Consider the following 15,435-nt stretch of genomic DNA (forward strand, 5'->3'; position numbering starts at 1 on the left):
TTTACTGTACGTCTACTTAATTGATATATAGTGTTTTCCATCTCAAATATCAATCTAAATGCAGACTGAAAAAGAAAGCGTCTTTGGCATTTAGGCTTTGATGCATGATCGCTTCATCCTCCATTCCTATTGTAATAAAATCTGAGTTGTTTTAGTTAATACTGCAATAAATCTACTGTATTTTGGATGTTGAGGCATGAGGCATTCTCATCAATGATCAACCCAAACATACGCAGTTATTACATGTATTTAATTATGCACATTAGCTATGGCTCACACATTGATGTTGCAGTAATTTTGAGGTTCTTGAAATGTGAATTTACTTGGTCTTGTTGAAAACATAACCTTCCTCTTAGTCACATTACATATCTGTCTCGTGAAATGCGCAGCCGGAGTCTTGGAAGTGACCTTCCCCCTGATGGTCTGCGTATTTTCACCTCCTCCTCTCTCTAAACAATTTGTTGTTTCTGCGCCCGCCGTTTCCTGAGGGAGAAGTCGGTGGTCTGCTCCCAGGATCATAATGCTCCAGAACAGATATAAAAGGATCATGCAGGATTTGTGTTCACACCTTGAAATCTACATGGACCTTTATTTAGTGCTCACTACTCAGACAAGGCACTGCACACGTTCGCTACACACCATGACATTCACACATGCCAGTGCATCATTGGGTAAGTGGTACCTGTGTTTTTTTCCTCTCTGTATCATGAATGGTAGTCAGTGTGAGAAACACACTCTACTGCAAAAGACATGAAAATCCAGGATATTAAACATCTGTTGGAACCACATTTAAATCATTGTTAGATAGCGATTAAATCTGTTTATTGAAAAAAAAGGGGTTATTACACTATTGTAATGGGTGTTGCAACACACTGTAATCACTTCACATGTGGGTTTTATATATGAATACAACACATTCATGCAAACACACTCCTTCCAGTGCCCTTGTCGTGACTGCGTGAGTTTTGCTTGGCCTAAACCATCATCAGAGGAGCTGCAGCTTAATCCTTTTAATAAGAGAGTGTATCAAGGCTTTGTAAGCAAACAACCTAGGCCATTGAATAGAACCCAACTGCACATCTATTATGGCTAATCAACCTGAATAGATGGACATTGGGGTCCACAAAGCGCTGAGATTAAACCCAGCGGGCAGCAGAGACAAACAATACATGGCATTGGAGCTAATATACAGACACAAACAAATCAGAGGCGATATTATTTTTGTGCTGATTACTTGTTTGTCTCTTTACGTGACGACTGATGTTTTCAGATAATGAGTTTACATTTGCAAAGACAGTTGTTTATAAGGCAGGCCATGTCTAGACTTCAAATAAAAACGTTAAAGGCGTGCTGCCAATGTGTATATCCAGAATTTTTTTGTCTTGTTTCCATTTCGTATGATTTTATGGAAGTGATACACAGAATTGTGTTTACACATTATTTAAAACATAAGCTCATCATTAACTGCGATTCCCCTTAAAACTCATTCTAAGACTACACTAAATATAGAGCAAGCTTTTAAATTGCATTCCTCTTCTTTTGGGGGGATTAAAGCCCAAGGGATGCTATTTATGAGGAAAGTGGTGGTAAAGAATATAAACAAAAACCAGCCTTCAGATGAATGCCCAAAGATGAAGAGGATCTGCAGACTGAGACGGGTTAAGCAGCACAGCTACCTGCTGCTCTGTTATGCTGCCTTGTACTGTGCCTTTAACTGTGTGCTGTTTAGCGGAAATGGCATTTTTAATCTTTGTTGAAATGAAATCTGAACCCTGGAAAAGAACTTTCGCTTTTAAACCTCATAAAAAGTAGTTGTTGTTGATGTTTGGCTTTTTGGGGGGAAAGATTTCTTCCATACACAAACAATCCAGAGTATGTGGCTCTGCTGAAGTGTGGCTTTTTACTTCGTCGCACTTGAGACATTGATTTTTGTTTCTGCACATTAGGTCAAAAGCCTGTGGCGACATTAACTACACACTAACACATTAAAACTAATAACAACACATTAATTACACTTACATTTCAGACATTAGCTGATGCTCTTAATAAGATCATGGCGATGAGTGCAACAAGCAGAATAAAGTTAAATGAAGAAGTGCAAAGGGGAGAGCCTCAGCACCCAGACAGCAAATGTTCCCGTTATGACTTGCTCACTTAGATCACACATCTACAGGCTGCGGTTTGCCCCTTTGGTTTCACTGTTGGTCGGCATCGACTTTGAAACGAACATTAAATCTGACATTAATTTGATTAAATACAACAGCGTGGACATAATTGTGTTACGGACAGAACAAGAGCTCTTCAGTAGGCCAATCTGTCTGCGTCGACTGCAGATGGAATCCGGTAGGCCTAATTGGCTACATACAGCCTAATCAGACTTGCTGGATTGTCTTGTTTAACATTTTATCCCCATCCTTGTATCAATTTTCAACTAAATTAGCCTGGTCCACCAGAGATGTAGCAGAATTAGGCAGGGGAGGAGGAGGGGCCGCTTTCTCTGCTCATCACCGTGACAGTGTCTGCCACAGTGGCGGCTGCACAGAGTATCACATGTGATTCAGAGGCAAAATAGTTTTGGTAAACACTGAGATCTTGTGTGATGTTATGCATGCCCTACATGCTTCAGGAGAGCAATGTGGTCCTGCATCATTTCAGCACAGACATATTCAGAGAGGCTATACTGCCCCCTAGGCCAGGCTCCTTGTAACACACATCCATATCCGCTGAATAACGCCTTCCCTCTGCACCATACACCGACTGTAGAAGCGATTAGAGGCAACATCCTGATATTCAGTTGCCGCCCTTTTTTTCAGAATCCACTTCTCAGTTCTATCAAGCCTCAAAAATCCCTGTTTTATCCCTTCTCTGGCTCATCCGCTTTTCCTTATCATCTCCTCCTTCTTTGTGATCAGTACAGTTTATAAAGGAATCAATAAGAGTTAAGTCACATGGACAGATATTTGATGAGATTTTATTCCAGGGGCAATCATGGTGGGGAAATGTTTGATGGTGTTGATTTAGGGTCTTGAATTGCAAGAAATGTAGGGAGATTGTAGTGATAAGAGTCAAATCTGTTATCAGAATAGTTTTTTCTTATATATATATAAAAAAGGGATGATTTCTGATTAATTGCAGTGAAAGTAAGGCTGCCCCAGGGTTGCTGGGGACGCCCTCCAGGACCCCTCTGGACATCCAGAGACCGCACTTTGAAAACCACTGACCTCAGCCACTGACAGTACTGGAGACAGTGGAGGGATGGGCGATATAAAAGGCTGAGACGGAAGGGAATAGGAGGATGGTAAGTGCGAGCTGTCTGAGTGGAGATGACGAGGAGAGAGGAAAGTTGCCTTGGCTGTGGGCAGATGCTGGTTGCAGTGCCAGCTGGTGGGGGGTGGGCCCACCTGTCTCTGGCTCTCCCCGTCTCCCTCTCCTCTGCCGTGGAGAAAGCGACAGATGGAGTCCGAAGGTTCTGCTCAGGTCCCTGCGCCGCTCCTCCAGTCTGTCCATCCCTGGCCTCCTCCGACGCAAGGGCGCCGAGCCAAGGGAACATGGGGACGGAGCCCGGCCCCCGGCCCTCCCTCGCCGCAGGGGTCAACTGCTTACAGAGAGGGGTCGCCCCACCGCCTCCTCGCCCACAAACCCTCTGCTGCCTCCTCGTGGATGTAAGCAAAAATTGCATTTCCACTTTGATGTCTTGGCTGAGTGAAGGCATTTTTTTATTCAGACAAAATATGCCCTCCCAAGGTCTCTCAAGGATGGCAGCTTTGAAATTATCAGGACTGGAGGCTACATGTCAGCCTGCTCATTTTTCACACTCACTCCACTGAAACTCACTGAAGAGTGAGAGCTGGAGAGAGAGAGAGAGAGAGAGAGAGAGAGAGAGAGAGAGAGAGAGAGAGAGAGTGAGTATCGGTGATGTTGCACATATTGATGTGAAATTGTATTGTCCCAAAGGAGTGCTTTAGATGTATATGGCATGTGTGCTGGGTAACAGCATGATGAGCAAACAGTCGTGCTGCAAGGTGGGGGGGTCACTGGGTGATGTCAAAACCGCAAAGTGAAAAAGTCCATCGCTGGGAGGCCTGGTGACCTCGGTGTCACTGGTCCTGTTGCAAATCAATGCACAGGGTCTCTGCAGAAGCCCAGAGACCTCATCAGGGATCCTGTAAGGAGTAGCCACCCTAAATCAGGTGCTCTACTAGACCGACATTCACGGCTGTAATTACTGGTGGCGAAAGAGATTTGTTCTGAGGAGAGTTAGTCAAAATAAATGTGCTTCGTGTAGGAGAAATCCCCAAGACCAGACATCTGCTCTTGATTGTGTCGGTTCAGATTTATAAATTCTGCCCCGTTCTGGTTTCACCACAGTCGGCCTTGGTAGTGTGGGTGTCTGTGTTCATTAAAAGCATAGCAGAATTATGACTAAGGTCCTCTCTCTTACAGCAGCATAACTGGGTTGTTTCTCCTCCCAGCAGCCCACGCTGCTCCCAGAGGTACCTTTAGAGCACATTAATGGATCCTCTGCTATTCAGGAGGAAAGTTACAGTTGTAGCAAAAGCTTCCTCTCAGCACTAAAGAAATAGGCCCAACTCCCATGCCAGTTATTGATATTTAAATACCAGACTTCTTGGATCTGGAAATTCACTCTATGTAGTGACAGTGCCCTCCTTCAGGCTGTAGCTCTAAAGAGTGACTGAGTTTACGATTCAAAGAGGACCTGGAGCCCGATGGGAGAGCCAGCGCGCCTTGACGACTCTCTGATGCACCGTAGTGTATCATGGGAGGTCGGTGACGGAGCCTGGTGGCATCTGAGGACATGATGGGATACTGACTTAAGGGTTTCTTGTACTGGCTTTTAGGTTTGTTCTTTCTCAACCTTCCGGTATGGTAATACATTGGCTCAATGGAATAGTCTAGAGACTTTCTGACTGCATGAAAAACGAAATAGATTATCTACTGGCCTGAAGATTTCGGCAGTGAAAACATTAAAAACTTTGGAATGTGTAAAGGCAGTCAGTCGAACGGTTTAGTATTATCTAGACAAAGGCTCTCAATTATCACCGAACATGAAATGAATCTAAAGAGACCGCTTTTCGCAAAATAATCAAGCCATTATCATTCATGACTCAATCACAGTGGAAATTACCAAGAGACTGTGCTAGAGCCCAGCCGAGGAGGAGAGAGTGACGTGAGGAAACAAAAGGGCAGGCAGTCTGGTGGCATGGGTAATAATGTCCAGTTTGTGGCTCTGCTGGGACAAGTGCTCATGGGCATCAGTGGGGTACAGCAACATAGGGGCACTCTGCCATACCGGAGCCTGGGTAAATCCAAAATTAAATTAAATTTTTTGTCATTATAATGGAGAGCAGAGTCCCAGCAAAAATGGCCAACTATCTATTTGGAGGGCATATCTGAAAGAAATCACATCAGGGGAGCATTCAGGACCAATGTTCCTTCTACGCTTTGTGCTTTTGGCCAGCTACATCTAATAATGCATCACACTGACAAAATAATAATGTCTTATCAGTCATCAGTCATTGTTTCACTTTGTCCCTAAAAAAATTAAGCTGATATAAGTAGATTCGGAAGTTTTGGCGATAAATTCTACAAGATGCAGGAACTTTGCCATAGCATAGAGTTTTGTGAAATGATGCATGGGGAACCAAAAGAGGTAAACAGACCAGTACCAGAAACAATGTTGTCTGCATCAGAACCAAAGGTGCAGCAAAGTCTAATGCCATTAGTCACCAAAACTTAAAAAAAAAAAAAACTGCTTTTATTAGCTAAATTTCTCAGGATGAAGAGGAGCAATGACCAAGAGACTGAAGGAATTATTTAGATGTAATACAATTTAGGGCATTTAGCTGACATGCTCAACCAGGGCAACTTATAATAGGTTCGCAGGCTGTTGCACAGTGCCTTGCTCAAGGGCAGGTTGACAGGACACATGATGGTAGATGGACACAATATGGGCTGTTGCTGGACTTTTATCTGGGGCTCCCTGACACTCATTTATTTAGCACAGACACCAACAGGTTAGAAGGGGCTGTAGGTTTTGATTTGATTGTGCTTAGATCATTACCAGATAATGCACAGTTGGTGTTTGAACGGTTCCTCTCAGTGTTTGGCTGAGCATTTGGCTGGTGTTTGTTTGGTGATCAGATGAATGTTTTGATGGATATTATGTTTAAATGGTGTTTAGATTGTGTTTGGATAGAGTTTAGGTGGGTGTTTAGGTAGAGCATAGATATATGTTAGTTTTTCGATGGGTGTTTGGATCGTGTTTGGGTGTTTGTTGTGCAGGTTTTTAGATGGTGCTTCGATGGTGTTTGGATTTTGTTCGGATCTTGTTTGGATAGTGTTTGGGTGTTTGTTGTGCAGGTGTTTAGTCGGTGTTTCGATGGTGTTTGGATCTCGTTTGGGCGGTGTGGGTGTTTGCTGTACTGTTGTTTGGATAGTGTATGGAGGCAGTGGTCGGTGGTGTCTGAATATGTTGTTTGGGCAGTGTTTGGACGGTGTTTAAATCACGCTTGGATGGTGTTTGGGGGCTTGTTGTATGGGTGTTTGGATAGCATGTGGAGACGGTGGTTGGTGGTGTCTGGATATGTTGTTTGGACAGTGTGTGGATGGAGTGTGGTTGCTGGTGTCAGCGTGGCTCTAATCAGCTGCTGGCAAGCGGAAGAGCGGGCGGTCTCTCCCCGCGGCGGCACCCCGGGTCGGAAGCCGGTTTGAAGTTTAATGATGCCAGCTGCCAGCTCCGCCAGGCTGTGAGCACTAACGAGCTGGCACCAGTGGCGGCTCGGGCCGCGGCGGCAGCACCTGGAAATGTAGCACACGTTTCTGAGGGGCGGGGCTCCACCAGGGCTGTCGAGGGGCCTGCTGGAGACCCAGGACAGCACCGAGAGGCCCGGATCTCTTTGAAGAGCGCCCCAATTTCCATATTTCATTACGCACTGCTGACTGACAAGGCCCAGCCAGATGTTCTATTTTCAGCTATTTAAATTTTGACCTGCTTTCCTACCATGGATGCATAAAGAAAAAAAAATAGATTTAATCAAAACACAGATGCCAAGGATGATGGGAACTTGGAAGTGGTGTGTCTGCCAGTTTTTGTCATCATTCTCCATGCCTTTCCATCCAAATAAGGGTGTTGAGAGAAGATTTTCACACAGAGCATTGCTGCCATTTAACTTAATCAGAGGATGAATTTCCATTTTCACATTTCAGGCATTTGGCTGACACTCTTATCTAAAGTGATTTGCAATGAGTGACTGACCAGGTAGGGCTTTAGTGTCTTGCTCAAGGACACCTTGACACATTGGTTGCTGCAGAAATAAAACTCAAGACCTTGCCTCTAATTGAGACGCTCCCTCACACCACCAGGCCAACCTGCTGCTGAGGTGTGAGTGATGCATGCCTGGAAACACTACATAAAGCATGCACACGCCGCCTTTTTGTCCCTGAGATATCGGGGATGATTAATTCTAGTGGTATTCTTCTTGAAATGGCTGTTAAATTGCAGTGTCCGTACTCAATCCCTCACTCAAAAATACATCGACAACCCTGACCTTTCTTGTGCGTCTGCCGCAAATGGCACTTTGTCATCCTTAGTGAGCAAACTCAAGGATCAATTTGATTGTGTTGAAATAAAACATCGAGAGACGGACTCCCTCCCGCCCACGTTTTCGCTTGCTCTGTAAAAGAGGGGAAGAATGAGACAGCATGAGAGAGGAAGACAAGAGGGAAGAATGACAAAGAAAGAAACAAAGGACAACAGAGGAGTAACTACAGGCTTAAGACTAAATGGTGAGAAAATAAGAAGCACTCTGTGAGAATCTGTGGTAGAAAGGCATTTCGTTGTCACTGAACACAGCTCACAGCACGGATGGGGAATCAGTTTGTTCCTCCAGTTAACACATCCCTCAGTGTGTGTGTGTGTGCGTGTGTGCATGTGTGTGTCTGAATGGAAAGAGAGAGGTAATCGGGAGGTAACTGAGGCACTCTGGGCGCAGCACTGCCACAGAGATAAATGTAGATCACACACATCACTGTTTACTCTCTCGTGGTGGGACACTGAGACAGAGCCAGCTTACCGTTCAGCTTTACATATTTCTGTTTGAAATATGTGTGGAATAAATAAATAAGGAGGGTGTGCTTTGTGTGTGGCTGCTGCAGACCCACTGGACTTTGCCATCCTGCACAGAACCCCAGTCCAAACACAAACTAGACATATATATATTGTAATGGTGGATTTCTACTCTAAATGCACTCATAAATCACTAGCAATATAGATAGATAGATAGATAGATAGATAGATAGATAGATAGATAGATAGATAGATAGATAGATTATGTTACTTGTTTTTTTTTTTCTGTCCATGCCTGTGACACAGAATGCACTGGAGAAAATTTAATCTGCAATCTGTGACAGTGAAAACAGGCATTTTCAGTCCATATCTGCCAGATACAAGAGATGGCGATAAGGTGACATAATCTATCAATTTAGTGACAAGATGTTAAGTGTGTAAGAGATATCACTGGCAGTAACAGCCCCGGGTATGTGGTGCAGTAGGATAACATCTGTGTGTGCGTGCGTGTGTGTGTGTGTGTGTGTGTGTGTGTGTGTGTGTGTGTGTGTGTGATGCTGAAGTCTGTGATCGCTGATAGTGAGGATAGGAGCTGTGTGAAAAGGGAAAGAGTGGTGGACAGAGAGCTGCTACAATCCATCTGGGCTTTCTCCAGTTAAGAGGAAAAAGTATCTATTCACAAAGATTTCTTATGCTTAACAACTTAAATGCAACATCCCACTACTCTCTTTAATTAAGATTCTGTCTTGTCGATATTTATCCTTCCTCCTTCGGGCAACTTTCACTCAAGTCACTGTTGAAATTTTCTTGATGTCTCGTTTCTGTCGCTCAGCCAGTTGGTGGTTGGTTTGTTGGTTTGTCTGGTGTGGGGAGTGATGTGTCTGTCACGGCGTCACGTTTCATCAACAATCTTTTGTGTTTCCCGCCGCACATGACATAAAGATAGATGGTTTTGACAGGAAAAACCTGCTCAGGGCTCTCTGCAGAGACTCAGGTTGGGATTCAGTCCGTGTTCTCACAGCATCACGGGTTCAAGTTAGGGCTGAGCAATATGGTTAAAAAAAAATTATATTGTTATTATTTTGACTGTCAGATATTGTGATTGCAATATGATTCTCAATTTTAGTGGGATTGGCCATTTTTGCCTTGTATTTTTTTATTTAAAAAAACTGTCAAAATGATGATGATGTGATTTCTGCTGAGGTCTGTGCCAAACAAACATGTTTTTTTTGTTGTTGTTGTTGTTGTTTTTATGTCTGAAGAAGAAAATTTGTAAGCCAGGCATCTCTGTAGTACCACAAAATATATATTTTTATCCCATTTATTATCATATTTTGTCACACATTGTACCTTTATCAAAATGAATAGATAAAAATAAAGTTAAAAACACACCTGCTGTGGTTTGCATGCTGCTCTTGCTCCATATTGCAGTTGTGATAATATTTCAATTAATTACTCAAGCCCAGTTCAAGCCCCGCCCACTAACCTTTATCCTCTAAGTTACTTCACGGTACCGGAGGAATGAGATGAGATGAAACTCTAATGATGCTTTTAATGAACCCTTGGGAAACGGCACGTTGCAGTTGAATGGTGGTGAGGAAGAGAACCAAATGAGCCTCCGTGCGGCGTTTTGGGACCAAGCCCGGGCGTCTGATGTTTCCCGGGAGACAAGGTGGACGTCATGTTTACCCATCATCACCCGGTCCAGTGACTGAACCCCAAGCCCGCATGCCAATCATCAGCCAAATTTCCACTATGACCGCATGAGTCAAAAACTGTTAGCAGAGACATGTGATGTTTGGGAAATGTTTCGTTTATTTCTTATTAAAAGAGGAAATATTGCTAACATTAAAAATGTATCTATGCATATTTGTATATTTAAACAATAAAAACTGGTATATCATTTGATTAAATAAATAAATAAATAAAAAAGTTAAAGTCAGCCCACAAAACTGATTCAAACCAAACTAGACATGAAAATGGAAAAAAAAAAAAAAAAAAAAAGTATGAAGTAATCGGGGGGATGAAATTTTTCTGAAATTATAGCTCCAAAACAACAACAAAGGAAAAACAATTTCAGTTTGAAAAAAAAAAAAAAAAAAAAAATCACATTTTCTCTTTGGTCAAAGCCAAAATGAGAGATGAATACAAAGGTAAACTGAACAAAGCTGTGATGTTACCGTCAATATTCATTATATAAGTATATTCATATTCTTGAGGCGATTTTTCATGAATGGATCAACTATTTTATTGCAAAGAACAATCACCTCTGCCATTCTTGAACTTAAACATTTCTTTTTCCTATCAACGATGAACTTTTTTGATCAATTTCAGGATGAGCAATCCTTGATCAGATCAAACAGAAAATATACATCAATGCATCATTGTGCATCATGATCAATCTGTGCATATGTATGAGCTCAGAGGTGCAAAAAGGTAACATCAGCAAGTGCAGTTGGTCATAAGTCCCCCCTATCACACACACACACACACACACACTGAAACTCATGCAGGCTCTACAAATGCATGTTGCAGCCTTGGGAATTCCATATTAGTATGAATGGTGTGTAATTTTCTGCTCTTCACCGTCTCTGGACAGCGCGACCTCTGGTGTAACCTTCAGAAGACAATTTGCAGCAGCAGCAGTCGCCTTTGCGCCTCGCCTCGTATTATTTTCCCTCATTATTATTTCACTGTTTCACCGCTGCAAGCAAGGAAAGGCCGGATTCAACAGCGGGGTCAAAGGTCGGGAGGAGGAGGGCAAAGATGCGGGTCGGACCGCTTCTGCCATTGTGTTCAGCCGACATCCTCAGAGAATTCCCTGCCACAGAGCCGCTTGACCTGCGAGCCCTGCAGCTGTCACTCACACACGCGGCCCCTCGGTGGAGGATGTTGCAGGAAGAGCCGATGATGAGCAGAGACCCCCACTTAGAAATGATGAACCAGCTGATTGCTGCAGAGCTTTCATTCAACACACAAGACGCAAAGCATTACACGTCAAAAACCCATAATGCTCCTCACATCATGTCCCTCAAGCAGCACCTATTAGCCAAAGTGTTTTAAAAATGAATAAATAAATAAATAATAAAGGCACTGCTTACCTCCTGTTGTATCTAATATAAAACAGCACAAAGCACTTGAGGAATAAAGTCAAAGTTGAATTCATGTCATTTTTATATGATCATGACTATTCATTTCTCGGTCATTATGTGGAATATTTAGAGATTTCAATTTTCATATCAGGCCAGCACTCTTACAATATAGTTAATGATGCACAATTCAAACAAATATGTACTTAGTTATTTAATTGATTCACTGTGGCCATGGTGTTTGGCCATAGGAAATACATAGCATTCCTTGGTTAACAAAATGACTGACAGGTTTGATCCTCTGCACTGTTAAGGTAACCTTCAGCTAAAGTTTTCTGCCAAAATGGACACGTGGCTTTTTGCGACTGAATTTTTCATCGATATCAACTATATCTTTTGCTAGTTTTTCCTCATGTGCTGCACTTGAAAGCTCAAGATTTGACATCATCGTTCACTTTGAACATGTTCATACCGAAAAGTCCACGTGCGACTTCTTTCTGATATGCTAAACTCACACTTTCATCTCAAACCAAAGGCAAAGATGGACAGCTCCAAACCTACAGTGTCAGCGTAATTTGAGTGGCATCATGCAATAAGAATAACTCTTTTGTTTTCCCTAATTTCTCAGGACCATCAAAGTGATAATTCACTTATGTGTTTCTTATCACTCTGAAGGGTTCCTAAACATTTAGCCGCCTATCTGGGGATTTTCCAGTGACACAGCATGACACTTGCTTTCATTTTTCCTCCATTACGCTGGAAATTATTCAAAACACAGGCATTATTGTTCTGTCATTCGCAAGAGGTTATTTGAAATGATGACAGTCATTTATAATTCTAAAAAAAAAAAAAAAAAATGCCTGAGTGTTGAGAGTCAAGGCAAGGTGAACATGCTAGAAAAACTTTAATATTCCAGAGTGAAACACTGTTGCATAGTACCCAAAGTTTCCTCTCAGCTCAGCTAAGAAAAACACAGCCTTTGAGAGGGTAGGTGAAGATATGGGTTTCTATTCAAACATGAGCGTCTCCTTGACATTTTCTGCATTGCGTTGGCTGCTCATCCTTGTCGCATTTCTCCCGAGCTGCAGAGATGAACAGCGTGACCTGTTGACATTTACAAACTCATCTGGCTGAGAGCGATGGCATTCTATAAGGAGAAACACCTCTGCACCTCCCCCTCTGCAAAGTCCTGCTTCCACCTCTCGGCGTAACACATGAACAAGTTATTGCTTTAATCAAATATAAATCAACCTGCGCGCAGTGCCGTGTTATTTTTCCACTCTCACTCCTCCTGTTCGAAAGTCTGTCACTAAGGCATCTTCTGACAGCATGGGAACAGCGATGGCAGATGGCTTGGCCTTGCAAACTGGAATAAAGACGGGGAAAGCTGCATTACCGAGTCGTCTGGCCAGTAACAGTTGCCACCAGAGGGAGCCCACTGTTGTGCTGTGACCGGGCTTAGCGGGTCTCCACCATACATTAAGGCCATGGCCGGCAGCCAAGAATTCAGTGCCATAAACGCAGCAGCGACAGCCGGGTTAAAGAAGGGCGAAGGCAACATGAGGTGAGAGCAAGCCCTTCAGAGTTACAGCAGAGTGCAGACCATGACATAACTGAACAGTGTGTGTGTGTGTGTGTGTGTGGAGGGGTGTCAGTATGGAAATGCCAAGCAGGTATTTGCAGAATACCTCTGAATGAAAATGAGCCAGAAATATGACCTCTAATCAAGGACATGGAAAAACAAACAAAAAAAAATGCACGCAAAATGCTGAATAACAAGAAATGAGACGGGCTCTTTTCTCTGTATGGAGGAGAAAAGACTCCTTTAGTTTATTGACAACCATTTATAATGAGGGAAAAAAAAGGGGGGCATGTTTTGAAGAGTCAATGGGATGCGATGGGGAAACTTAGACAAGAAACATTGTGCGGTTTTTGCATCCGTCCATCCATGAAGGCTGAGGATGACCTGTGCGGATTCATGCCTTTGGTCCAGCAGATATGATCTTAGAAGTCAGGTCCATTCTTCTTCAGCTTGCTGTAGTCCATGTTGACGGTGAAAAACTATGAAAAATACACACACAAACAAAAATAAACAAACGAATTAACGTCAACAGACAATAGTGACGCAATTGAAGGTGCTACACTACGAACACATGCAGTACATAAGTAAGCCTTGAGCTGCATTTTAACACCTAAACATCGTTTCCACGTTCCAATTAAGCAAAAGAGAGAAAAAGTGTGTGTGTGCCTTAACTCGCCCCTGCATGCTGAATGTGTGTATATATACATAACATACACACACACACATCAGGAACACAGAGTCAGCATGTGCAGTCGGTGTGCTTGCTATGCATTCAGGGCGTGTGTGTGTGTGTGTGTTACGCATGATGTGAAGGCTGCCACCCCCATTACAGGAGTGTGACTTCATTTTAAGGCACTATTGGAAATCTAAAGTTGCTCTGTCAAACTCATGTTCCCGAAAACTTTAAGTGCCTACAATCCTTTAAACACAAAATTTTGTGTGATAAGCAAATTCATGGCTTTATTTATTTATTTATTTATTTATTTCTTATTTATTTCCAAATTGATATCATGTCTGGATCTCTCTGGAAATCCTCCCCTTATTTCTGATGCACACTAAGTAGCTAATTGCTTGATCAGATTTGTTACTACAGGCTAGTGTTAACCAGATTACGTTGTTTGATTCATTCAACCGAGGGATTACTCAAGAGCTAAGCAACAACTTTGGCACAACTCCATACTATTTAATCCCCGAACGTGTGCAACTACCTAAACTCTTTCAGTGACAGCTTCAGCACAGCGCACACTACTAAGTCAACGTGGCAAAACATGCTGAGTATGCGACGACTGACAGGTGACTGTGTCGCACCTTGTACTGATCGGTGGGGCTCATCTTGTTCCAAGGCTCTGGGTTGTTCTTGCGGTCCCAGCTGTGGAGAAAGAGGAGGGGAAACAGGTTCAATGTTTGACATACAATAACAGGATAAATAAAAATGTCATTGTAGTTAATTGGCAAGTACAGGAGTAATCACTAATTTACTGAGATCATCACAGGTTGGGTGCTTAGTTGCATCATTTTGCCATCAAACCCCATCACAGAGACGACACGCACACACACACTACACCAGACCGGACACATGAAGACCTCCAGCTCCAGAGACATCACACTGCGGTTCTTACCACACATCGGGATTTCGAAGAGCCAGGCGAGCAAGGTACATCATGGACATGGTGGCCCCTCCACCGATGAAGATGAACAGGGGGATCAACTGTGGGAAACACACAGGCTGGGTGAGGAGACTGGCACCATATGGGGTAAAGTGACAGCCAAAGGAAACCCTAACAAAGCAGTGCGTTTATAACATTCACTAACACTGCATGCTGGGGAATATACTGCCAACAATGCACTGCACAGGTCGTGTCAATAAAAGCGCTTGATAACACCACGTCCTCTTAAAAAAAAAAAAAGTTGGGTGGCAGTGATCCTGTCAGAGCTCTCTGCCCTCACTTCGCCACTTTTGCCCTTGAGAAACACAGACAGCCTTCATGTGACGAAATGAGCCTTTCTGGGCCAACTTCCTGAAATAAACCATGAAAATGTTTTGGTTTCGGTGGCACACGCCAAACATACTTTTCCCTGAGCCATAAGGTAACCACCACTGTCACCTGGGAACATTCAAACTAGTTTTACACGGGAAATGTTGTGTTGCTAACCTAGCAGGCTAACTAGTAGCGTTAGTTGCTATTTAGTGCGGCAGGGCCCCTTCCCCGGCTAACGTCAGTACTTGACCTGGTTTGACTCCAAAGCATCATATGTCAAATGTCCTGGCCAACGAGACAACTCTGGAAAAAAACTAGCGACTACTATCAAAGGATACATGTCGGGATGATTAATCTATAAACACAAACACGCGGATTATTTTGAAGTCAAAGGGCGACATGGCGGTGGCGCTAACGTGCTAAAGCTAGCCGCGCTAACTAGTTGGGGTTGCTAGCTAGCGCGCAACCAAAATCCACACTTTCTGGATTATCGCTGCCAACGGGAGTATTTCTGAAATACAAGAAGACTGGACTTACTGCCGGGTGGTTTCTCAGTTGTTTGCTGACTGTGCTGAGCATTCTGGAGAGTGAGGGTTGACTTCTCCCAAACTGTACGGGAATAAGCGGATTAACAGCAGCCCTGCCACAACTGTGCGCAATTTAATCTGAGCTCCGGGCGGAGGAAAGGCCAAAGTGAGC

The 15,435-nt window shown here is 43.3% G+C and overlaps 1 protein-coding gene across 1 annotated transcript; it reads right to left on the reverse strand.

Moving 5' to 3' along the window:
- Window positions 1-12,970: 12,970 nt before the first annotated feature.
- On the reverse strand, window positions 12,971-15,435 carry ndufa4a (NDUFA4 mitochondrial complex associated a). Its single transcript, XM_030058225.1, has 4 exons — window positions 15,274-15,435; window positions 14,377-14,465; window positions 14,066-14,126; window positions 12,971-13,236 (listed from the first exon to the last, which is right to left on the reverse strand). The coding sequence occupies exons 1-4, from the start codon at window positions 15,313-15,315 to the stop codon at window positions 13,180-13,182; spliced, it is 249 nt and encodes an 82-aa protein (XP_029914085.1). The 5' UTR covers window positions 15,316-15,435; the 3' UTR covers window positions 12,971-13,179.

The sequence above is a fragment of the Myripristis murdjan genome, chromosome 8 (genome assembly GCF_902150065.1).
Source record: "Myripristis murdjan chromosome 8, fMyrMur1.1, whole genome shotgun sequence".
NCBI lineage: Eukaryota > Metazoa > Chordata > Actinopteri > Holocentriformes > Holocentridae > Myripristis > Myripristis murdjan.

Excerpts from the sequence above, each read along its gene's own strand:
- ndufa4a (XM_030058225.1), bottom strand. The coding sequence starts at position 15,315 with ATGCTCAGCACAGTCAGCAAACAACTGAGAAACCACCCGGCA. Across the intron at positions 14,466-15,273 it reads AACTGAGAAACCACCCGGCA|TTGATCCCCCTGTTCATCTT; the intron begins GTAAGTCCAGTC and ends TGTTTCCCACAG. Across the intron at positions 14,127-14,376 it reads CTTCGAAATCCCGATGTGTG|CTGGGACCGCAAGAACAACC; the intron begins GTAAGAACCGCA and ends CTTTCTCCACAG.